Genomic DNA, 25635 nt, shown 5'->3' with positions numbered 1-25635 from the left:
CAGTAAAGCTGGAGTAAGGGAGGCGAGCTCAACACTTAACTTCATCCCCAGGTCCTTGAGGGAGCAGTGGTCACAGCCCCCCACCGCGTTGCCCCCTGCACAGCCATGCACACCCCCTGGGTGAAGCAGCCAGGCCAGTCCACAGTGGGAGAACCATGCGCACATGCTTCTGTTCCGGGGACTCCACGCTCCAGATCAATTGTGCCATTGCAGTGAGTTCTTGGTCTGCTGGAATGCCCAGTGGGCCTACCTGGGGCAGGTGCAGCCTCTGGCTCTGCTCTTGCTGCCCCCCAGTGAGCTCCTGGCCAATCACTTGATGGTACTCCTGTGCCTGGGACCATGGACAAGTGGAAATGCCTAGAAGAGTGACAAGAACAGCTCCTCGGGTGGGAGAAGTAAGACCTGATCTCCGATGTGGAAGATGATGAATCTCTGTCCAGTGACAAGAGTAGTGCTGCTCCCACCAGTGTCGGAGACTGGTGCAGTGGTGGAGATGTCCACACAGTGGCAAACCTAGCTGGGCTGTTTTTTCATTAGATCTCCTTGACTATGGAACTTAACATTTATTGAGCTTCTGGTTATGCTACAAGGCTCATCTATTTTTAATTTCTCTATAGAAGGAGGAGGTGACTGAGAGTTGGTATATTAGGGGATAATGTGTATTTTAAAGCTATTTTTTATTTTGGGGTTTTTGTTTGTTTTGGGGGGTTTTTTTTGCACTAAGCAGCAATGAGCTGAATCTATGTATTTTGTCATGTACATTTTTTAAAAGATGTCTACAGCATGGGAGAGGTTTTTGCTTTTAATTATGTATAAAACCAATATAAAGTAAGAAACATTTTACAAATGGGATAACTGAGGCATATTAGGCTAACGATACTACCTTATTAGCATTTATTTTAACTTCTGTTGTAAAATTAAATAAACCAGAAGTAATAAAATATTATTAAAACTTGCCTTTGAATGACAATATGCCTTGATGGAGGACAACCAACAAATAAATGAGTTAGCTGAAAAGAAATACATTATATTATATATAGATCTATATCTATATTTTTGTATATACTACCATGTACATAATTAATGTACATCTACTACATACATAATTAAATTACATAATTTTAATCAATGAAAAAAGGTCAGGCTGAGCCGTGATGGATTTTAGCACAGAATTACATACATGCATATGCGCAAACAGGGTAAATCAATTTGATATGAGTCAAAATGTATATCTGTTGCAATACAACCTGCAGTGTGTAAATGTGTTTATGCTTTTTTATCATTAAAAAACAAGTCTTAAGCCTAAAATGTTTAATATTGTTTTATTATTAAAAAATAGTTCAATTATATAAGTTGATTCCAACTGTATAAGAGCACATTTGAACTACCTGGATAATCAGTAGTTTGAATTATGAGGAGTTCCACTCCAAAAGCTTAAAAGTTCCACAGGAGCTTAGCTTCAGAAGCCCTGAGGAACTTTTAAGCTTTCCAAAAATGGGTCTTTGTCCTTAAGACTTGAGGAGTCTGAATGGAGGCATTGATGCTAATGCGGGCCAGTAGCTTCATCTAGATATAGGGGGAACTCTACTTCTCTCTATGCCTTCCTCCTTGTCCAGGACACATCAATCCTTCTCCCTGTCTTGAACACTTTCTCACTAGCACCCTGCTGTGAACCCTCCCTCTTCTGCAGCTCTACTTAGGCAGCATACAGAAACCCTTGGAAGATATAACCTTACTTTAGTTAACTGGAGCTACATTAATTGGCATTTATAGCCTAAAGATGAAATCCTAGCCCCGCTGAACTCAGCTGTAAAACTCCGATCAATATCAATGGGGTCAGAATTTCACCATAAGAATCTAAGATGTAACACCACCATATTTTAGCCAAATAAGCTTCTCAAGATAAAAAACTTACCTTATTGTTTGTTGAACACATTTTCCCAGACATACTAGGTTGCAGTTCAACTGTCATAACACCTGTGGATGCAATTCTAAATGGGACCCCACCCCACCCACAACAAGAATTAATATTAAGATTTACGTAAGTTTGAAAATAAATCAGTAACAGCACTTAACTAACTAAACTAAGGATATATCTACACTGTAAATTGTAATAAAAAACCCATGGCTGGCCCATGTCAGCTGACTCAGGCTTGTGGGGCTATAAAATTGCAGTGTAGACATCCAGGGTTGCGCTGGAGCCTGGACTCTGCAACTCTCCCCCCTTGCAGGGTCACAGAACACAGGTTCCAGAGTGAGCCTAGATGTCTACACTGCAAATTTATAGCTCAGCAGCCCAAGCCCTGAAAGCCCATGGGCTGGGCGCAGGTGTTTTATTGCAGTGTAGACATACACTAACTAACTAAACGAACTACACAATTGCACTGTAGCAAAGTATTTGTTTAGCATCAGTATAAGCCCCCATTAAGCCATTTGTATTTTAAGGATGCTTTGTTTGCAGTGTTGTTGTAGCTGTGTTTGTCCTAGGATACGAGAGAGACAAGATAGGTGAGGTCATATCTCTTACTGGACGAAAGTTTTTGGTCTGAGACAAGTTTTTGAGCTTTACAGAGCTCTTCTTCAAGTCGGGGGAAGGTAACCAGAGTGTCTCCGCTAAATACAAGTTGGAACAGACTGTTAAGCATAAGGGGTTCACATCTACTGTAGGAGATTGCTTAAAATGAAGTGGGCAGTTAAGGGTTAGCAGGCAGTGGGGTGTGTTACAAATTGTTATAATGTGCCATAAAACCAGTGATCTGAGTCTATGTTTTTTAGCAGAGTTATGAATTTAAGTTCCCAGGCTTGCCTTTTGAAGGTGTTGTACAAGCACATAATAATGGATATGTCTACACTGGAGCTGGAAGGTGTAAATTCCAAAAGTGACACCTAACCCACCCTAACTCTGATCAAGCTACTGTGCTAAAATTAAAAGTGTAGCTGTTGCAATGTGAACAATGACTAGCTGTTCTGAGTGTGATCCAATCTAAGAACCTAAGTGAATATTTGCGGCAGCTAGCCCCTCTTTCTGCTTGCACCGCTGTGGCTGTACTTCTATTTTTAGCATGCTAGCTCAATCAGTGCTAGTGTGGGTATGTCTCCATGAGCTGGAATTTATACCTTCCAACTCAAGTAGACATACCTAAATTGATGGTGCCTGCCCCAAAGAACTTAAAACCTAAGCGTAAAAGACACTGTGTGGGTAGAGACAGACAGATAGGGGAGCACAAGGAAATAATAAGACAATACTTGTAGGCATGATAAAGCAGTGGTTTCAGCATACCAGCTGCCTTACCATTATCAAGTTTTTTGTAGGCATTACAGCAAAGAGAATTTTAGAGATGGATTTAAAAGGAGGACAATGAGGTAGCTTCGCAGAGGTTTACGGGGAGCTCCTCCCATATGTGAAGGGCAGCATAGGAGAAAACACAAAGGTGCTTGTTTGAAAATTTAAGAAGCTGAAAAATGGAGGCTGGCCCCATTAACAGAGGAGAGGTGGAAGTCACATCTTGATAGCACATCAGAGATGACGGGTAGGGTGCAGATAAGTGGTAAAGGGCCTTGAAAGCAAAGACAAGTAGCTTATGTTTTTAGGTTTTAGAGAAAGAGGAGCCATTGGAGGGGATGCAAAGAGAAGGGTGACGTGGAAAAAGAAAAAAAGTTAGGGATATGATCTTTGTAGCCATGTTTGGAATGAATATAAATGGGACAAGACTGCATTTGTCACAGACAGAGGGTAGGAGGTAGCAACAGTTGAGATGATGAAGGCCTTGCCAAGTGTTTTAGCTGTGTGGATAGAAGAAGGCTGCATCTTAGAGATATTATGCAAGAAGCAGCAAGATTTAGACAAGCCTGGGTGTGAGGATCTAGAGAGAGGGCCAAGTAAAAGAAGACGTACAGGCCTAAGTGACAGGAAGATGGTGATGCTGTCCACCACGGTGACTGAGAAATGAGTAGCACGGAGGGATTGCGGGGAAAGATTAAGAGCTTTGTTTTGGCCAGGCTGATCTTAAGCTAACTTCTGGACATTCATGCGACATCAGAGAAACAGGCTGAGATTTTAGAACTGGGGCCTTAGTTACATCATTGTATCAGAAATCAGATGCAACTCCATTGAAAGCAATGAGATTATACTGTGTACATTAGATTAAAATCAGGCCCACCTTATTAAAATAAAATTGAAATATACAATTTCACATTTCAAAAGCAAAGCAGTAAAATCATTTAACACTTGTCTTCAGCTCTACGGATTTAAAATACTTTTAATTTATACTCATCAGAACCAATGGACTGTGATATTCAATATATGTATAAATTACCACCTACATCTTAAGTATCTTTAGCAATTACACAGTACTTACAATGCTTCTGTGTAATTAGATTCAAGACTATAGTCCATTTTATGGTAAAATTTCATTGTCTAAAAGAGACAGAATGAAGAGGAATGATCATTAAGAAAAATCCTTTAAAAATCCTTGATTTGATCACGGACATTTTCATGATAAACAGAGCATACCTTAGAAAAGATGAGCAGGGATGAAAACCAGGCTCTGTCTAGTAAAGCACCTACCACAACAGTATATATGGCATAATATCTAGCACTAAAGATACTATTTCAGTGGGCTCTTTGTGTTCCTGGTGAAGGTCTGAAACATTATGAGCTCACTAGTTTGTTATCTCTTCTGAATGATATAAAGAATACTAGCTTGTTTTTCACCCAAGTCACACTACACAAATAGACATCTGATGAAATGCAATGAAAGTTATTGTTTTCTTACTGAATAAATGTATAACAAATATTAAAAAAAATTTCATTTTATGTTATTTGTGAAACAAACAACAATCAGTTTGTTTTACAATGTTAAAAAAAACGAACAAATTCTGTCTTAAATTTTCTCTTAGGGCTTGTCTGTGCACTACAGGGGTGTGATTTCTAAAGTGTACTAATGTGTTGCGCATTAACTGGTCTGTTTAGGCCCTGCTGGTGCACACTAAAGGTTCCCTAGAGTGTTTTAACACAGTACTTCATTAAAGTGCATGAGAAACCTTTAGTGCGCACCAGCAGGGTCTACATCGACCAATTAATGCACAACACATTAGTACATTTTAGAATTTTCAACCTGGTAGCATTCATTCCCCACTGTGTAGAAAAGCCCTTATTCAAATAAGACCTTTTACTACATCAGTCCCTTTCCTCTCTTGGGGAACAAGCTTCTTTAAAGCTCTATCCCCTACCTTGCAAATATACTTCTGCAAAGCTACAAGATATTTGGCTTCCAATAACTTGTGGTGAATCCCATAATTCAGATTCCAAAACTAGTTCCTTTTCTTACTAAACTAGAAAGCTAATAATTATATTTTAACCTGCAAAGATTATTTTTATTTAATATATCTAATCTAGCAGAAAACTAAGGGCTGATTCAGATTGGATTTATGCTGGCAGGAGCTGTCACAGGGCCTCAACAGCAGCAAATCTGCCAAGGAAGGAATTTGTGGGGATGAGAAGCAGCCCCTCACCCACCCTTGAACGAACACACACACACACACACACACACACACTCACACTCTATTGCCCAAAGAAAGCAAAGAATGGAAGTCTACATGAAGATATATATTGCAAATTATGCTAAATATATTGTAGTTAGAAAGCAAATTGTATTGTATACAGGAACCATTTTAGTATAACTTACCTGGTTTTTAGTACAGATTCCACGAGCTATTTCATAATCGACATTTGTTGTCTGCATCAGCAATTCTGGCCTGTAGATTTCCACATCTGTGGATAACCCCAGATTCTCTACATAGACTACTTGAGCCCAAAATGTCACTTCATCTCCCATGTCCAGATAATAGACATTTAAATCCATGCTGTGCTTAAATACGAGATACGGGCAAATATCTTGAGAATCATGTATGGAACTAAATATTTCAGTTTTCAAGGGATAGTCCTCACGGTGTATTCTAGAACCATTGATATACAGTATATATAGGTTACCAGATGGATTCAAGTAAAGGACTATGTTTTTGCTTTCCTTTTCCCATCGAGGGAGCACCACAGCATCTTTCATTTCAACTTTTAAAAAAATCATGACATTGTTTTTCATCTTTATCACAGTGTTCCCGAAATAGTCTGCAGGAAGGAAAAAGAAGAGTCATCTTTCCTGTGTAGTTTAAATTTCCAGACCGATGATGAAAATACTAATTCTTTAAAAAAATACAGATTTGTTTTTCTATTTCTATTGTACTTTCCACATTTGTTCCTAGCCAAAATTTCTCCTGCTCATTATATTGTCATGCAGTGTGATCTGTGCTTTTTGGGTGCTGTCCTCTACCACACAGATGGTGCTGTAAGTGTCTAAACAATGAAGTGCTTTAGGATCTTTCAGGATGAAAAGTGCTGCATTGGAGCAGGGAATGAGTGAGACTGTGTGGAGATGGGAGAAAGAGTAGGAGTGAACAACCAGGTTTATGGTGACCATGGTGATACAGAGATGAACAACACCTGATTCGCATTTTCAACATTTTCTTCACAAATATGAAGAGACAAGTTTTTATTTTTTTAATTAATGAAAGCTTAGATACTGTGCATCCGTTTGTCATCAAGTATATTTGATGATTAACATTTTTCTCCATCACAGAGTGGTTACTTACCTTACAGTTACAGTGGTTCTCCTAAATATGTAGTTCACATGGACCCCTCTGAACGTGCATACACCCTATGTGTGAGATTGTATTCTCTTGGCCAGCTGCACGTATTCAGGTCATGCCTGTGCTCCATATGTCCTCATGCCCCCAACGCTGAGGGCGGAGTAGACCAAAACATCTCTCAGTTCCTTTGCCAATACATTATCTCAGAGCAGTAGGATTCTGTACTGGCAGAAGAGGAGGGTAGGTTGTGGAATCCATGTGGATGACACATTTTGAAGAACCAGTTACTGTAGAATGAATAATCATTTTCTCTTTTTCGAATGATTGTCCACATGGATTCCACTCTTGGTGATTCACATGCAGTTGTCTTTTTATTTGGAGGTGTGTACAAGGAGTTCCATTTAAGCAATGATTAAAGGACAGCCCTACCAAAATGGACTGATCTGGAAGCCTCTACTAAAGAGCAATATCTTGTGAATGTGTGGACCAAGCTCCACGTATTTCTGAATTTTTTAGGGGAGCTAAGGACATTCTTCAAATAGGCAGCAGAGTCTGCCTGGATGCTAGTGGAATGAGCTCTAATGTGGCTAGGTGGCTGTAACTTGACAAGTTTGAAACATGCACTTATACAGACAGAGACCAATTTTGATAATCTCTGTGAGGTTATTGCCTGATCCTTAATCCTATCAACAAAGGCTGTAAACAGTCTAGGCATATTCCTGAATGATTTTGTCTTGTTCAGGTAGTATGACAGTACCCTTACTACATCAAGTGCATGAAATTTAGCTTCCCCTGGGGTTGAGTCAGGTTTGGGAAAGAAAACTGGGTGATGAATAAACTGTTTCATATATAATTCAAACAGTTTTGGGCAAAAACTTGGGATGAGTGCTGAGAGTAACTCTGTCCTTGGCCTGAAGGTTGAGACTTGATGCCACCCTTCTCAATAGTTCCTGGTGGGCTTTAGAGTCCTCCTGCGGAACGGAGGGAGGAGGAGCCGTAATCGCCACATCAGGGGAGGGTGAGGAGGCAGGCGCAGTACTTTGCATGTCCGCCAGTACCGGAGGACCCACCACTTGGTTGCTCTCCGGGAACGGCACCGACGATGCTTGTCCCACCGACTCCTTTCTCGGAGGCTGGGACAGGGAGGCTGACGGCTGTTCCAAGGCTCCGGCCACTGAGTGAGCTCCCACCGGGGGCTGCATCAGGGACCACGGGGCCCATTGGTACCACTGTGCCGGCCATGGAGCCTGGTGCCACTGCACCTGCTGTGGCACCGGTGGAGCAGCCTGTTCAGCCTGACTGTCCTGTTCCATCAATCGACGACTACGAAGGGAGGCCGGGCTGGTGTACGACCTGCCACTGTCCCTGGACCGGGAGGAGTGGTGGCATCGGGAACAATGCTGACCATGAGACCGCGATCCCAATGTGGAGGAATGGTACCGCCGGTAGCAGCTGCTCCACGATTGGCTCCAGCGGGTATATCCGCGATGGCGAGGCTCCGGCTATCGACGCCTGGAACTGTGGGAGTGGTGCCATGGCAGGGTCCTGGAGCAAGACGACTAATGGGAATGGCATTGACATTCGTGTTGCGACCGGCTACAGTAGCCCTCGGAGATGAAGTCCCAGGTCGCTTGCAGGGCCTCGGGCCTGGAGGGCATCTGGACATCCAGGGAAGCCTGCTCCGAACGGGCCAGCCTACTCCACTTGACCTGAGTTGGAGGCCTGGAGGCCGATGGGGACCGAGGACTGCCCAACATGGGTCTAGCCTATCCCCCGGTCTTGCTCCTGTGCTGCGGCAGAGGAGGCCTCTTCTTAGCCTTCTTGGCATGCCCCACAGACGGGGAGCAGTGCTGACTGGTAGATGGCACCGAGGAATCACTGCACACTGACACCGCGGTACCCAGTGCCAACTCGGAGCGGTGTGCCAGAGTTGGGGTCAACACCGACTCCATCAGGATAGCCCAGAGCCAAATGTCTCTTTCTCTCTTGGTCCGAGGCTTGAAAGACCTGCAAATCTTGCAGCGATCGCTGAGATGGGTTTCGCCCAGACAGCGTAAACAATCCGTGTGTAGATCACCCACTGGCATTGGTTGCCTACAAGTGTTGCATGACTTAAAACCTGGGCACGGGGCATGCCCCGGCCTGGGCACATTAAAATAAACTAAGTTACACTAATTACTTCAACTACAGGTACTACTACACTGAACGAACAAGAGTTCTGGAGGAAAGCTGCAGACAAGCTGGAGCAGAACAGTTCCGAAGCACCTTCACTGGCGGCAAGAAGGAACTGAGGGTGGGGGGAGCACACAGTGCCCCTTATACTGCACCATGGAGGCACCACTCCAGGGGTCGCTAGGGCTCTCCCCTACGGGTACTGCTAGGGGAAAAACTTCCGGCACCGGTGCACGTGGCGAGCACGCACACCTATTGTGGAATACACATGAGCAATCACTCGAAGAAGAAGGGTATTTCCTTTCACACCTGAAGTAGGCTTTTCCCACAAGTTTAAAAAGGAAAGGATTCTTTGTGGGACTGTGACCATCATGTCCATGTAGTGCCTGCTGGGTAGATAAACTGATTCCAACCACCTTTACATGAAGCATAGGCGAATTCTGGCAAACTGTGTCACATAGATGCATGAGGCCATATGTCCAATGTGCCTTTGGCATGCTCTTACAGACGTCTTTGTGTAAGCCTGAAGTTGGCTGATGAGGTCCACTATCATTTGGAATCTTTCTTGTGGAAGACAAGCTCTTGCTTACATGGAATCTAACACGGCTCCTATGAACTTTATACTTTGTGTGGATTTTTCTCCGGCTTTGAGGCCTAGTATGGCAAAGACCTTGAAGGTTACTTGATCCGAGTTGGTTACCTGGTGTGGTGGCTCCTTGGATCAACTATCAATAGGATATGGATAGACCTGGACTTCTTATCTTCTTAAGTGAACTGTTATGACTGCCAAGTACTTGGTGAATAACCTTGGTGCTACTGAAAGATCAAAGGGCAGGACCCTGTATAGGTAGCGAGATGTTCCTGGTAGGAATTGGAGGATATTTCTTGTGAGCCGGATGTATGCTGTTGAGATGTTGAAGGTCCAAAATAGGCCACCAGCCCCTTTTCTGCTTTAGAATGAGAAAATAATGGGAATAAAACTCCCTGCCCCTGAACTCTAAGAGCCTCTCTTCCACTGTTCTGACATGCATGAAGCAAGAGCCTGCACCTCTTATTTCAACAGTATTTTGTGAGAGGGACTGTTGAAGAAGAACAGGGATGATGGGTGGTAGATAGGACGGGACTGAAATTGTATGCAATACACATTGCTGACATCTCTTGGACCCACTGCTCCATATTGAACCTACTCCATGCTTCCTGAAAAAATAATAGCAGTTGCCAAAATTGGGGGAAAAGGGTAGAGATCCTCCAAAAGTTCTACTAGGCTCTAGACTGTGGTGTGTAAATTGCTGTCGAGAGGAAAAACATCAAGTGCACCATAGCCGAGAAAGAGGTGATGGGTCATCTGTGTTGAAACATCTGCTTCTCCCTTGGGAGCTCCAATGCCCCCTGTGGGTTTGTGAGTTGCTGGACTGTCTCTCTAGCCCAGGAAGAACTCACTTCTATGCCCAGAGTCTTTCAGGCCCTTCTTTCCAAAGCACCACTTTATTGATATAACAAAACTTGCAAAGTAACACAACACTCACATCAAAGCTGGATACTGGGACTCATAAGCCTTTCATTCTGCTTCCCTCTCTCTGTTCCAAGGCTAGTCACAGGAGACAACCTTGCTCTTATAGTCCCCACTCCCTCTCAGCTGAGTCCTCTCAGCCCTTTATAGAGAACACTCGACCCCTTCCCAACTGGATCTGATAATTGAAAAGGGCTGGGTGGCCACAGGCCCCTTGGCCCTTAAAGGGGCAGACAATCCTATTACAGGTTTATAATAGTAAGGAACAGAAGGATGCTGTCTGAAAGAGGTTTGAGGTCCAACTTGCACTTTCCAACCCAAAGGAGGAAGCAAGTCCAGAGAATGCAAAGTGGCTCTAAAATTCCTTGGTGAGTTGAGGGCTTCCTAGCTCTTTTAATTGAAGAGGTTGCAGCCCTCGAATGGAAGATGTTTTGCTGTGGTTTGGCTCTCCTTGTGTATTCCTGCTGACTGGTGCCAGGAGGATCATCGTATTGCCACCTATCTGGCTATGTACAGATTAGCCATGACACTGTTTCAGATGCATCCAAAATAGTCTGCAAGGATGTTCTAGATATCAGTTGCCCACTAAACATGATTGATTTTAATTCTTCTGTGTGCTCCTGCCAGAGCCTTTCCATAAAACTGAGACAATTTCTTCTAGTACAGACTGAAGTGCCTGGTCAAAAATGTGCATCTGAAGAATGGCAGAGGAGTCGGGTTTTTTTGCTGTACGCACCCAGTTTCTTTTTCACTGATGTTTGTTTGGATCTTTCCTGAACAGCCACTACGAGTGAGCCAGGCACTTGATGTAAATAAAGTACACTGAGTCCTTACGAGGAATTTGGTACTATCTATCCACCCTCTTGAAAGTGGCAGTTATTGATGCTGGACTCTGCCACAAGTCCTTTGCAGGTTGTAACAATCCCCCATGAATAGACATGGCAAGTTTACCAAGCATGGAAAGGAGCAGAATGTCTAGTAGTTTGTGTAACTTCTCTTGCACTACTTTCAGTAGGATGTCAAAGGTTTCAGACGTGTTTCATCAGCAGGTCTTGGAAGACCTTAAGTTGTCTGCAGGACAAGGTGTAGAGGGATTGGCTGCCTCATCAGGGAAGGATGACAAAATTGCAGCTGGGATCAATTGTTCCTCCACATCTGCCTGTTGATTGTTCTCACTCTTCAGGGAAAAGGAAATAACCCTAGAAAGAGGATAGAGAATGTTGGCTTGCAGACACATGGCTGCCTACCCCAAGGCACCCAGTAGGACTATGACTGATAAGTATATGGATACTGGACTGGTGGATACAGAAAAGGATACCAGAAGGGCTGCTCCCTAAAAGACCCATGCCTTCTCCTGCTCAAAGAGCAATCTCTGGACTCCCTTCCTAATTCCCAGTATGGCTGAACTAGTGAGGTAAATGGTACTGATGTCTCAATTGCTCTATGTGGTATCATGATTTTGAAGACTGAAAGCCTAGTTAGCACTGCTGACATTGTACGAGCCAGCAAGAAGCACTTCACTACCGGACCCATGGACAGGTCACTTGGTGCTGAATAGGCTGTAGATGGGTGCCGGGTACTTCAGGCATCAATGTGCCGTCCACCAAGGTGCTGGGTTGGGATGGTGCCAAATTGGTGTGGCCATACTGAATGAATGGTGTGAGCATAACTTCACATGACTTAAACATGGCTGAAGAGGATCCTGGGAGCAGGGTCCCCTTTAAGCAGAAGCAGATTTGATAAAGGACTGGCAAAGCCTGCATGTGTGATCGATATTGAACCTATAGGTCGGCAAATATGGGCCCATGCAAAAGTAAATATCACATGTATAAAGTTCCAGCACGGAGCATAGGTCGACCTGGTTGTAGTGACCTTATAGCAAGGACACCATGCAGAGAGCCAGAGTGAATGATTGATGAGTGAGTAAACGTGGTGTGATCTTCAATCGATACCACCCCCCCCAACACCTTCTAAAGTACTAATCAGATAAAATTAATAACCACACACCCACTGAGCATGCTTTTGAGACATGTGACTCCTCTGAGGAAAAAGAGTATACGAATCAAGCAAAGTAAATTACTGGAGTTGGGAATTCCTTAATTGACGCTTGAAGAAGCTGCTAGACAGAGTAGCCAAAACTCTGCTCCGTGGGCTCATGTAGGACTGCAACCAGAGGGGTTTCCAGGCAGCCAGGGCCTTGCCTCGAGGAATCCGAGACAGACCAGAGGGCTGAGGAGACCAGAGCTGGAGAGAAGAATCAGTCCCTAGAATTGGTAACCACCTTCTCTGTTTACCAAGCAGGGACTGCGTGAAGCTAGCCTGTTTGTGTATGTTTGTGAAAGAGAGGCTCGCTAAGAGGAATGTCAGGTTTCAGAGTAGCAGCCGTGTTAGTCTGTATCCGCAAAAAGAAAAGGAGTACTTGTGGCACCTTAGAGACTAACAAATTTATTTGATCATAAGCTTTCGTGAGCTACAGCTCACTTCATCGGATGCGTTCAGTGGAAAATACAGTGGGGAGATTTATATACACAGAGCACGTGAAACAATGGGTGTTACCATACACACTATAACGAGAGTGATCAGATAAGGTGAGCTATTACCAGCAGGAGGGGGGGGGGGGAGGGGAACCTTTTGTAGTGATAATCAAGGTGGGCCATTTCCAGCAATTGACAAGAACGTCTGAGGAACGGGGGGGGGGGGGGGGAGGGAGGAATGTATAGCTCGTAATGTATAGTTCTTAATGTTTAATATAGGAGTTATGTGCTTAATGTAACCCTTTACTGCTTGTGTAATTCCTTCTCAATAAACTGCTGTGCATTGAAGATAATTGCTGTGGACCTTTTTCACTGGTATGACAGTAATCTGCTCTACTGGGAGCCAGTAAAGATCCATTTCAGGGGCAGTAGCGCCCCCTGGTGCCAAAAAGTACCATTAGTGGTGATGAGTTAGTGTCATAGGAAAGGTGGTCAGCAGATTTAGTTACTTCCACAGACACTCCTTCCATAGCCAGAAATGAAGGACTAGATAACCCATCTTAGGCCATTGGCTGCCCTTCGTCTGTGGAGCTTAAGATGAGTCTAACTTGTCAGACACACATCGACTCTTGTGTGCCGGTTCTTAGGGTCCCGGAGAAGGAGATCTATGTCTTAGAGAAACAAGATGGATGAGGTAATACCTTTTATTGGACCAACTTCTGTTGGTGGGACAGACAAGCTTTCGAACATATACAGAGCTCTTCTTCAGGTCAGGGAAATGTACTCAGGCCTTGGCTACACTTGCGCGTTATAGCGCAATAAAGTTGCCAAGTGTGCTCTACCTTACTACCCGTCCACACTGGCAAGGCATGTAGAGCGCTCTGACTCCACAGCTGGAGCGCTCCTCATACTCCACCTCCCCGAGAGGAATAACGTTTGTTGTGCTCTCGCTGGAGCGCAATGGTGCTAGTGTGGACACCTAATGCGCTCTGATTGGCCTCCGGAAGTGTCCCACAATGCATGTTCTAGCCACTCTGGTCATCACTTTTGAACTCTGCTGCCCTATCCTCAGGTGACCAATCGTCAGACCCGCCTTTTAAATTCCCTGGGAATTTTGAAAATCCCCTTCCTGTTTGCTCAGCCAGGCGTGGAGTGCTCTCAGCGCATCTTTCCAGGTGACCATGGCTTCACGCAGCAGGCGATCCCCAGTATGGAGCAATGGTGAGGTGCTGGGCCTCATCAGTGTTTGAGGGAGGAAGCTGTGCAGTCTCAGCTGCGCTCCAGCCATAGGAATTACGATACGTTTGGGAACATATCTAGGGTCATGCTGGAAAGGGGCCATGGCCGGGATGCTGTGCAGTGCAGGGTTAAAGTAAAGGAGCTGCAGAATGCCTACCGCAAAGCCCGTGAGGCAAATGGCCGCTCTGGTGCTGCCCCTGCGACCTGCCATTTCTACAAAGAGCTGGATGCGATACTTGGGGCGACCCCACCTCCACTCCAATGACCACCATGGACACTTTGGAGCCCAGCACAGCAAGGGGGGAGGAGGAGGAGGAAAACGTGAGCGAGGGTGCTGAGGTGGGGGGAGACACCCCGGAATCCCTAGATGCATGCAGCCAGGAGCTCTTCTCGAGCCAGGAGGAAGGCAGCTAGTCACGGCATCCGGTGTTTGAGGAAGGACAAACACCAGAGGAGGCTCCTGGTAAGCGGCTTTTTTTTTTTCAGGAAGGAAGTTCTTTGGTGCGGGCTCTTTGGGCGAGGAGGGTTTGGGATGCATGCATGCCAAGATGCGGAACAGAGCATTGATGTGGTCTATCACATCACGGTAATTGACATTGGTGATCTCTTCAAAAGTCTCAGACAGAACGTGGGCAATGCGCCTGCACAGGTTTATTGGGAGAGCCAGCATGGTTCTTGTCCCAGTCAGGCTAACGTGTCCGCGCCACTGTGCCGCAAGGGGTGGGGGGATCATTGCTACATACAGGCAAGCTGTATATGGGCCAGGGCGGAAGCCGCATTGTAGTAGAAGACCTTCCCTTGCTTCCCCGGTCACCCTCAGCAGCGAGATAGCTTCCAGGACTCCTGTGGATCTCCTGTGGAGAATGTTGTGACAGTTTTCAGTGTAGGTTTCCCCTGCAGCTGTTGGCTCTCCCCAAGGCACAGAAACCCAGAGGACAGTACATCCATGAAACAATCAGTCCCCCTGGACCCTGTGTTTACTCACCATTTCTGGGGCTCCCATGGGTTATGTGCGCTCGCTTTGGGACAGGCAAAGTATGGTTTTGTATGGACTGTGATTGCCCTCCTTAAGTGGGGGGGGAATCATTGCTCTGTCTGGTGTGTACAATGCTTCCTCTGTTAAGTGTTGCATTTTGCCTGTATAGGTGCAACCTTGAGATCTCAGCCGCCAGTGTTATCACCAGCCGACAGACTGAGAGCACTCAGGAAGAGGCCCCGTAAAAGCAAAGAAGACATGCTGCAGGAAGTAATGCGGCAGTCTGTGGAAGAGAATTGAAAGGCACAGAAGTGGAGGGAGAGTGAAAGGAGGATCTGCCAGAAGAATGAGGAGCGCCGGCAGCAAAACGTGGTGCTCTGACAGCAAAGCACGGATTGGCTGATTAGCATAATGGAGCGCCAAGCGGACTCTATCCAGGCGCTTGTCGCCATGCAGGTGGAGCACTACTGCGCTCGGCCCTCCCCACCCCCCCCGCAGCCCTTGTCCCAAAACTCTTTCCCATGTTCCCCATGTCCCCTCCAACCCACTTTCCCCAACATCTGGGTTCTTACCGCCCCCAGCTGCCTCCTACACCCCTAGCTTCACCATCCACCCATGAAAACTACGACCCTTATCCACCGCACTCAACCCCCCTCAACATGCCTTATAGCCATCCTGAAGTGCAGCACTCAGTGCACAGCACTCCAGACAGGATTCCAGAGTATGAAATCAGGACATACTCAAGTCTGTCAGTGAACTGGTCCCCACCCCACCCCCTTGCCATTGTGGTATTGTGTTACTTTGTTTTTATTTCAATAAATGAATTTTCTTTTCAATAAATGGAGTTTTCACTTTGAAAACATACTTTATTAGTGCATAAAGCAAAATATACCTTAACCCAGGAAAGCAACAAGCACTACAATTCAGTGTACCAAACACAGCCACTGCACTTAACTCCTGTGCAGAGCAACAGACATTACTGGTGGCTTTCAGTCTCAGATTGCTCCCTCAAGGCATCCCTAATCCTTGCAGCCCCACGCTGGGCCCCTCTAATAACCCTGCTCTCTGGCTGTGTGAATTCAGCTTCCAGGTGTTGAACCTCCAAGGCCCATGCCTGAGTGAAGCTTTCACCCTTCCCTTCACAAATATTATGAAGGGTACAGCACGCGGATATAACTGCAGGGATGCTGTCTTCGGCCAAGTCCAGCTTCCCATAAAGAGAGCGCCAGCGGCCCTTCAAATGGCCAAAAGCACATTCCACAGTCATTCGGCACCAGCTCAGCCTGTAGTTGAACCGTTCCTAGCTGCTGTGCAGGCTCCCTGTGTAGAGTTTCATGAGCCGCGGCATTAAAGGATAAGCTGGGTCTCCAAGGATCACAATGGGCATTTTGACTTCCCCTACGGTGATCCTCTGGTCTGGGAAAAAAGTCCCGGCTTGCAGCTTCCTGAACAGGCCAGTGTTCCAAAAGATGTGTGTGTCATGCACCTTTCCGGGCCAGCCTGCGTTAATGTCAATGAAACGCCCACATGATCCACAAGCGCCTGGAGAACCATGGAGAAATACCCCTTTTGGTTAACATAGAGGCCAGGTGGTCTGGTGCCAGAATAGGAATATGGGTCCCATCTATCGCCCCTCTACAGTTAGGGAAACCCATTTGTTCAAAGCCAGCCACAATGTCATGCACGTTACCCGGAGTCACAGTTCTTCTGAGCAGGATGCGATTAATGGCCCTGCAAACTTGCATCAACACAATTCCAATGGTCAGCTCTCCCACTCCAAATTGGTTAGCGACCGATCGGTATCTGTCTGGAGTTGCCAGCTTCCAGACTGCAATAGCCACCCGCTTCTCCACCGGCAGGACAGCTCTCAATCTTGTGTTCTTGCACCGCAGTGTGGGGCGAGTTCAGCACACAGTCTCATGAAAGTGGCTTTTCTCATCTCAAAGTTCTGCAGCCACTGCTCAACATCCCAGACTTGCAGAACGATGTGATCCCACTGCTCAGTGCTTGTTTCCCGAGCCCGAAAGCGGCGTTCCACAGTGGAGAGCATGTCCATGAATGAGACAAGCAATTTCGTGTTGTATGTGTTACACGATTCAACATCCTCGTCGGACTCCTCACTATCACTTTGAATCTTAAGAAGTAGCTCGAATGCTAAACATGACGTGCTGGTGAGACTCGTCTGCATATTCCTTAGCAGTTCGGGCTCCATTCCCGCAGACCGAAAGGGAAGACAGAAGTGCGCCGCACAGAAACCGTTGAAAGATGGCGCCAAATGTGGACGGAAACACAGGGATTGCTGGAATGCGAAGCGATGCATCATGGGGCGTTGGGACAGGATCCAGAATGCCCCGCACCCCATGTGCCCTGCCCATAAGCCACAGCGCCAGAATGGGAAGAGGTGCTCTGTGGGATAGCTGTCCAAAATGCACCACTCCCAGCGTCGCGAATGTGGCCATGCCAGTGTGCTTGCAGCTGTTAGTGTGGACAGACTGGAGTGCTTTCCGTGGCCACGCCAGTGTGCTTGCAGCTGTTAGTGTGGACAGAGTGGAGTGCTTTCCCTGGTGCGCTCTCCAAAGGCTGATTTAACCCAAAGCGCTCTACAGCTGCAAGTGTAGACAACCCCTCAGTATCATGGCTAAATACAAGGTGGAACAGATTGTTTAGTAATAGTAGTTTGCACATATTTCAAGGGACCATTAAGGTAAAGTGACCCATTAACACCTCTCCAGTTATGGGGGAGAAAGGAAATGGGGGGAAGGAAGCTCTTGGGGGAGTGGGGGGTTGTTAATGGGTTATAGGTTGTTGTAATAAGCCATAAATCCAGTGTCCCTACTCAATCCATGATTTTTAGTGTCTAGCAACGTTATGAATTTAAGCTCCCAGGCTTATTTTTTGAAAAAGTGTTGTGAAGGTTTCCTTTGAGGATGAGGACTGATAGGTCAAACGTAGAGGGATCACTGTGTGGGTATTCACCCACAAAAGCTTATGCTCCAATACATCTGTTAGTCTATAAGGTGCCATAGGACTCTTTGCTGCTTTTACAGATCCAGACTAACACAACCACGGCTACCCTTCTGATATTTGTGAAAAGTGTTCACCCACAGGTGATATGGTGTTTTTGTCTTTTATCATTTTGCTGTGTGAATTCATTTGAGACCATAGTGACTGTCTGTTTCATCCACATAGTTGCTATTGGGGCATTTAGTGCACCGTGTGATGTGATTTAGTGCACATGTTGTGATAGGCATGTGTTGGACCAATGGATCTTGAAAGGGGAAGTCTGGGGGAGGGAGCTGATCATTGTAGCAGTGGAGATATGTTTGTAGGTTTTGCATCCATTGTTCTGGCAGAGTCTGGTGCTGCTTTCATCCACATAGGATGTAAGCAGGGTGTGAATGAGCTCCCCCCTGACATCTAGTGATGAGTTGTGGGAAAAGACTTCAGGAACAGATCATATTTGCATATACACACCTACTCTGCCTAGGTGCACAGCATGATGGCTCTGCTTTGTCAAAATGATCACTTTTGGCTGGCATTGGGTTACAAATCACTTTAGCGTGGGGGTAATAAAATGTTGTTCTCCTTATTTGTATGAGTGAAAGGCAGCAGAACTGTAGTTAGCTTCCCCTGGTTGAGGGAGTCACCCTAAACTGAACCTCACACACTAAGCAGGGGGTAGGGATGCCAAATACCAGTGGAGATGAGAGGGGGTGGGGAAAGGTATTCCAACATAGTGGTGTGAAACCAGACAATTACTATGCTCACAAATGAACTCAGAACTGAAACTGATAAAAGACTAAAACCACCATATCACCTGTGGCTGAACACTTTTTTACAAAGCAATCACTCTATATCTGACCTATTAGTCCTTTCATGGAGAGCTCCAGAAGAAATAAATTTAGGCAAAAATCCCTAGCTTTCTGAGTTGATCTGGAAAAAAAAACAGCAGACTGAACAATGTTCAGGGATATACCCCCTGCCTAAATAACAACAAACAACAACAAAAAAGGCACTTAGAGTGCCTATAATTGAGTGGCATAGAAGCATCTTATATCCTAGAGATTTAGTTTCCACTCAAGACCCAGCAGAAGGAGTGGAGGGACAGAGCTCCAAGTCTACTAATTATCTATTAAAAATGAATATTTTTTCCTTTTTTAAAGCCAAGAAGCTTTAAAAATTAACTACCTACTTGCAACTCTACTAACTAATCACGAACACTAACTGCAACAGAGTTACAGAGAAGCAGGCAGACATTGGAAAGAGTTCCGTCTTGCTGCCACAGTTGGTAAGAAGGAACTGAGGATGGCTGGGCCCACTCTGCCCTTTATGCACTCAGGCTGTGGTGTGAGGGAGGCATGAGGGATCTGGCATGCAGCTGTGGCCCCAGTGGATGCTGCTGACCAAAAACAATCCAATGTTGCAAGCATTGGGCACATGCAACCCAAGAGACGAATCCATCAAAGACAATCACTTGAAGAAGAACAAATAGTTATGATGAATGAGGAGAAATACTTTTTTATGTTTGTTTTTAAGATTAGATTAGTGACTTGTGTCTAAATTCAGGTCTACACTAGAAAAAGTTTGCTTGCATGGCTATACCAGCAAACATTCCTACTGTAGATGCAGTTTATACTGGCAAAAAAGTACTTTTGTTAGTATAGCTTATCCTGGTTCCTTGGGAAAAATAAGCCAAGCAAATAAAAGCATTTTTATGCTGGTATAACTGCACCTATACTAGGATTTTTGCCAGTATAGGAATGTCGTAAAATAACATAATCAAAATCACACCCTTAACATTTTATCATACTGGCAAAAGTTTCTAATGTAGACTGAAGAGATTCTCAGACTGTGTGAGAGAAAACTGATGCTTTTTCAACTGCAATTATTATTTTTACTTAGAGGAATAGAGTTAAGACAAGGACAAGGAAAATGTTGAAGCCTAACTTATTCCAGTAAATGTCCTGACATGGAAGGCTCACTGCAACGGCAAATGTAGATAAGATGCAATGAGCCTCATTGGCACTGAACATCACAGATTCCTGCACAGCACAAGAAGTGTAAGGGCTTGAATAAACAGATCTCAGCACCAAAGGGCACAAAGTTGGGACATCACCCACACCAGTTTCCTTCCACATTTAGAGCTTGGCTACACTTACATTTTATAGTGCTCTAACTTGCTAGCTCAGGGGGGTGAAAAATCACCCCCCTGAGCGCAGCAAGTCAGAGCACTTTAAAGCGCTAGCGTAAACAGGCTTTGAGTGCTGGGAGCTGCGCTCAGAGCTAATCCCCTCGTGGAGATGGATTACCAGGAGTGCTGGGAGACTTCTCTCCCAGCGCTCACATGCGACTACACTCACACTTCAAAGCACTGCTGTGGGAGAGCTCCCGCTACAGTGCTTTGAAGTTTCTAGTGTAGCCATGCCTTTAGGAACTGCTGAATACACATCCAGCTGTGGCACTGTGCTTCCTTACCTTCCCCAATGCCAAGTGAGAATGGTGAAGGTCAAGTCAGAGTCATAACTCCTGTACTTTTTCTCTCTCCCATTGTTCAGAAGACAAAGTCTAGGCACCAGAAAGTCACTTGGTTCAACCTCTGGGCCTTCTTAGTAGAGCTCAATGCAGAGGAAGCCTTAGCTTCAAATTTTTATAATCTGGTTTTGATAGAAATAGTCAAGGGATTTCTCTACACCAATTTTACTAGGTGCGAGTGCTTACTTTAGGCAAATATAGCTATGGTGTCAAGGTGCCTTTCAATGTGAATGCAGCCAGACACTCAGCACCACACTTACTCAAGTTGGCCTTAAACTCTTCAACAGTAAGAATTTAAGGCAACACTCGCATCTCTAAACCTTTGGGGAATAGTATTGAAAAAGACATGCAACTTCTGCCTATATTGTGCCTCACACTAAGGCATTTCAGCCATCATTCATGAACATCAATGTCTGACATTATGAAATTGCATAACACATTAGGCATACAGCCAATTTTCTTGGTGGTGGCTAAGACAATAGAATCCACAGAACCAACTGTACCATCAGTCAGAAGAAACTGTTCAGTGGGGTTGGACCAAAATAAAACCAGCATGGCAGAGAGTGAATGTGTGTGTGTTGGCGGGGGAGGGGGAGGAATTGCCCAATGATGCCCACAATGGCACATAAAAGGTTTTTGGTTTTAATAATACTAAAAACACTAATAAGGTGGAGAAATGATGGAAAAAATGTGTACAAGATACCACTAAGTCCTTGTTTGTAGGGAATCAGAAGGAACTGAGGGGTAGTGGCAGTCCTTTATGTACTCTTGATCTTGAGAAAGATGTATGTATTTCCCAAACAAATACTGTTGGCTGGAAGATTTCAAGCTTCCCTACTTGCGGCATGCAACTCTCAAGAATGGGGATCCATGTGGCAATACTTGAAGGGGAAAATTTTGTTAACTATAATTTAAATATGCCTATCCATCTAAAAATGGTAGATTTCAGTCCTTATGAACCCATTAATTTAATCAAATAAATAATTAATATAATCATCTAGAAAAGAGATATCTTCAGGGATCCTCTTATTTCTGAAGTTGCTGTCTTACACTCAAATTATTATGTATTCAAATGTAATATACTTAACCAATAAGCAGCTGGTGAATAGTGCTCCCTTGAGCTTTTTCCGCTTGCCTCTTAACTGACTCAGGTATTATAAGAAATCCATTAATTGTGTTGTTTTTATAGCTATAATAGACCATTTCCTTGTCCCACATCAGCATAGATGGTGATGCTGAATATACAAATTCCATCAACATAAAACCCTGCAGAGGAGCATTTAAGAAAAAGTCTCTTAAGACCCACAAATCTCGGTCTTCATTATACGCTGACAGATAAAACACCCTGGAGGAGCTGCACCCAACGCAGGCCATCAGCAAAACAACCTCAGATGGGCGTGAGTCATAGCAAACAGTGCCTATAGATAAAGAAGCAGTCACTGGTAAATCTAGGACCTTCTTTAGCTTTGTTGTATCTGTTATTTTAATAAACACATTGCCACCATATCCTAGATATTGTTCACTTGGTGTCCATATTGCTACTGTACTTAATTTTCTTCCACTCTGTAAAAAAATAAAAATAAAAAAATTGAACAAAACTATTAGATAAATAGTACATTTCAGATACTGTACAAACTATTCCCTCTCAAACTTTGCATAAATGATACCAGTATCTCCATTAAAAAGTAAAAAAGATTTTCAGCTGATGTAATTAGCCTAGCTCCACTAGAGTGAAGTTGCTGTTATGGACTGGGAAGTAGGTGGTCTGGCCTAGTAGTCAGAGCAGGAGTCATGTCTAGTGGGCAGAGCAGGCATCCAGCTTGGATAATGAAGCCAAGAGTCAGCATCAGAGTCAACTGCCAGTTATCAGAGCCAGGGGTCAAGCCAGAGCCAGAACTAGGAATTGAAGCTGAGGGTCAGAGACCAAATGCCAGGGCCATGGGTCAAAGCAGAGTCAGGGTCTGAAGCTGGACGCTGGGGTCAGAGCCAAAAGTGATAACTGACAATTGGAGGTAAGACATAAGGGCAGGAACTAGAGGAGAGGCAAGGATCAAGCACTGTGCAGGAGCATGGTGTAAACAGGAGCAAAAGCAGGGGTCAGGCAGTAGCCGGGAGCAGAGCAGGAAAAGGGATGGGTGCAGGAGGCAGGCACAAGCAGGGTCCAAAGCAGCCACAACAGGAAATCACTTTGTTGCTCAGACAAATTTCCTGTGCTTCCTTCTGGCTTCAATAGCATGGTTGGACCAATTGGTGGAGCTGGGTGATTCCCCAATATTAGTGCCTTGGGTGAGGATACAGTCCTACTACTTCTTGGCCCATCAGATTTCAGAAGACATTAGGTGGAGACCAGCAGGCAGCTGCTGTTTGAGGACTCCTATGCCTGGGTTCCTAGACCTGGGACATCATAGTCACAAACTTAAGTCCTCATCCTGGAACTAGCTCCATGTGGGTACCCCTCTTGATCCATGTAGAGCCAACTGCAGCATCAGGTACTTATTTTTAAATGACCTGAAAATTAATTTGTTGCACTCAGTGCACTTCTAATTCCAAACCTATTATTAGATCGGGCGACAGGGGGCCAATGGGTTAATCCCCAGACCTAGTGAAGAACTTTCATATTTCAAAATGTAAAACAAGAATTGTGTGCGACTTACCTGTACTGGATATGCAGATGAACACCAACTTCTTGACTGTATTCCAATTATTCCTGTTTCTGGTAGATTGTATTCAGGTCCAAGTTTAAAAAAACGATTGGACTCTCTTTTGTAAACTGTCCCCATTATTAAAAATAAGATTCCGTCATCAGTTAAAACAATATCAGTTACTTTGTGACTTAAGTCAAAGTCCAAAATGTGTGATGGAGCTTTGATTTCTTTATAAGTTACGAATCCATCATTTGTATGGAAAGTTCCAAATTCTGACAACAAAAGTGCAGTTGTTGGAATACATGCAGACCACTCAATGTAGGGTTCACTACCAGCTGCGGAACAGAGGGAATTATCATTTACATTGTTTGGAAATGGCTCTTCAGGCCTGGAAATGATAAAGGGACTATCTAGAACAAAACAATCCTGAAAAGCTATTGCCTTTCCATGGATATTAGTAATGATGTCATCTGACATTGAAGGTACATTAATTTTCCAGAATCTGAAAATGGAAGAAATTACAGATAAATTGGCAAGAATTAAACTTTATATCAGATTCATTAAGCAAAATAATTCTTGACAAATTTCAGAGTTTGTAGCAATTCCAAAACAATTTATTTCCCAGTTCTTTTTAACAATTTCTCTAAACCTTTTACATTTTTCAAGTCACAATATTCTCAGGCACACCCTACAATCACAGTGTTCAGCACATATACCAGCAACTATTAGAGTGGTGGTACTGTTGTTACTACAGACAAGCTGTGCACTCCTGGTCACGATCATTTCTATTTGTTCTATTTCATACCGCTCCTCCAAATTGTTTCCTGCTATTCCCCCATTCCCACCAAATGTAAAATATAAAATTAAAATAAAATGGGGGTGGGGGAGGAGACCAAAATCAGCCTCCAGTGGGATTTTAACCTGCAACAGCAGCCAGGCCTCTAATGTTCAGTGCCTCAGTAAATGCTGGGAATCAAACATCTCTGAATGGTCTCACATAAACAGGCAAGAAATGTACGTGCTCTGGAGCTAGGAGAACGAGGACTGGTTATGGATTACTGTGGCAACAGCAGATAGACCCATTATTATAGTCACTTTTGCCATGAACAGTAAAAGCTGCATTACTTTACAAAATGAGTTTCCTAACTTTAGGTGATACTGATGACACCAGTGGATGAAAAAGTTAAGTTATTAATATCAGCATATGAATTATTTGGTCACAAACTCACTTGGTTCAATGTTTAGCTAGTGACAGAATTATCAAAACTTCCAGAATTCTATAAAAATAGGGTTGTTTTAATAACAGAGCTAAGATAGTTGAATATGAGAAAAAACAGCCAAATTTTGTCTTAGATATACACATGCAACTGCTATTGATTTCAATGCAAATTGTATGCACATATTCAAAGGCAAAATTTGGTCCATACGGAATAACTATAATGAAATAAGAAAAGGAGTACCTATGGCACCTTAGAGACTAACAAATTTATTTAAGCATAAGCTTTCATGAGCTACAGCTCACTTCATCGGATGCATTCAGTGGAAAATACAGTGGGGAGATTTATATACATAGAGATCATGAAACAATGGGTGTTACCATACACACTGTAAGGAGAGTGATCACTTAAAGTGAGCTATTACCAGCAGGAGAGTGGGACGGGGGCGGGGAAAGCCTTTTGTAGTGATAATCATGATGGGCCATTTCCAGCAGTTGGCAAGAACGTCTGAGGAACAGTGGTGGGTGGCGGAGGGGAAATAAACATGGGAAAATAGTTTTCCTTTGTGTAATGACCCATCCACTCCCAGTCTCTATTCAAGCCTAAGTTAACTGTATCCAGTTTGCCAATTAATTCCAATTCAGCTGTCTCTCGTTGGAGTCTGTTTTTGAAGTTTTTTTGTTGAAGAATTGCAACTTTTAGGTCTGTAATCAAGTGACCAAAGAGATTGAAGTGTTCTCCAACTGGTTTTTGAACGTTATAATTCTTGACGTCTGATTTGTGTCCATTTATTCTTTTACGTAGAGACTGTCCAGTTTGACCAATGTACATGGCAGAGGGGCATTGCTGGCACACGATGGCATATATCACATTGGTAGATGTGCAGGTGAACGAGCCTCTGATAGTGTGGCTGATGTGATTAGGCCCTATGATGGTGTCCCCTGAATAGATATGTGGACACAGTTGGCAACGGGCTTTGTTGCAAGGATAGGTTTCTGGGTTAGTGGTTCTGTTGTGTGGTGTGTGGTTGCTGGTGAGTATTTGCTTCAGGTTGGGGGGCTGTCTGTAAGCAAGGACTGGCCTGTCTCCCAAGATCTGTGAGAGTGATGGGTCATACTTCAGGATAGGTTGTAGATCCTTGATGATGCGTTGGAGAGGTTTTAGTTGGGGGCTGAAGGTGATGGTTACTGGCGTTCTGTTATTTTCTTTGTTGGGCCTGTCCTGT

At 44.4% G+C, this 25635-nt stretch overlaps 1 protein-coding gene across 1 annotated transcript in view; it reads right to left on the bottom strand.

Moving 5' to 3' along the window:
• Window positions 1–25635, bottom strand: part of CATSPERE (catsper channel auxiliary subunit epsilon) — an 89532-nt gene that overhangs the window by 15685 nt on the left and 48212 nt on the right. The window contains exons 9-14 of the mRNA XM_077813483.1: window positions 23203–23695; window positions 21637–22111; window positions 5688–6127; window positions 4359–4417; window positions 1916–1991; window positions 958–1010 (exon numbers count right to left, since the gene is read on the bottom strand). Coding sequence (XP_077669609.1) covers window positions 958–1010; window positions 1916–1991; window positions 4359–4417; window positions 5688–6127; window positions 21637–22111; window positions 23203–23695 — 1596 coding nt within the window. The remainder of the gene's footprint in view (window positions 1–957; window positions 1011–1915; window positions 1992–4358; window positions 4418–5687; window positions 6128–21636; window positions 22112–23202; window positions 23696–25635) is intronic.

This window comes from Eretmochelys imbricata, chromosome 3 (assembly GCF_965152235.1).
Source record: "Eretmochelys imbricata isolate rEreImb1 chromosome 3, rEreImb1.hap1, whole genome shotgun sequence".
Lineage (NCBI taxonomy): Eukaryota > Metazoa > Chordata > Testudines > Cheloniidae > Eretmochelys > Eretmochelys imbricata.
The sequence above is the reverse complement of the archived record's forward strand: the minus strand, read 5'-3'. Positions and strand labels throughout refer to the sequence as shown.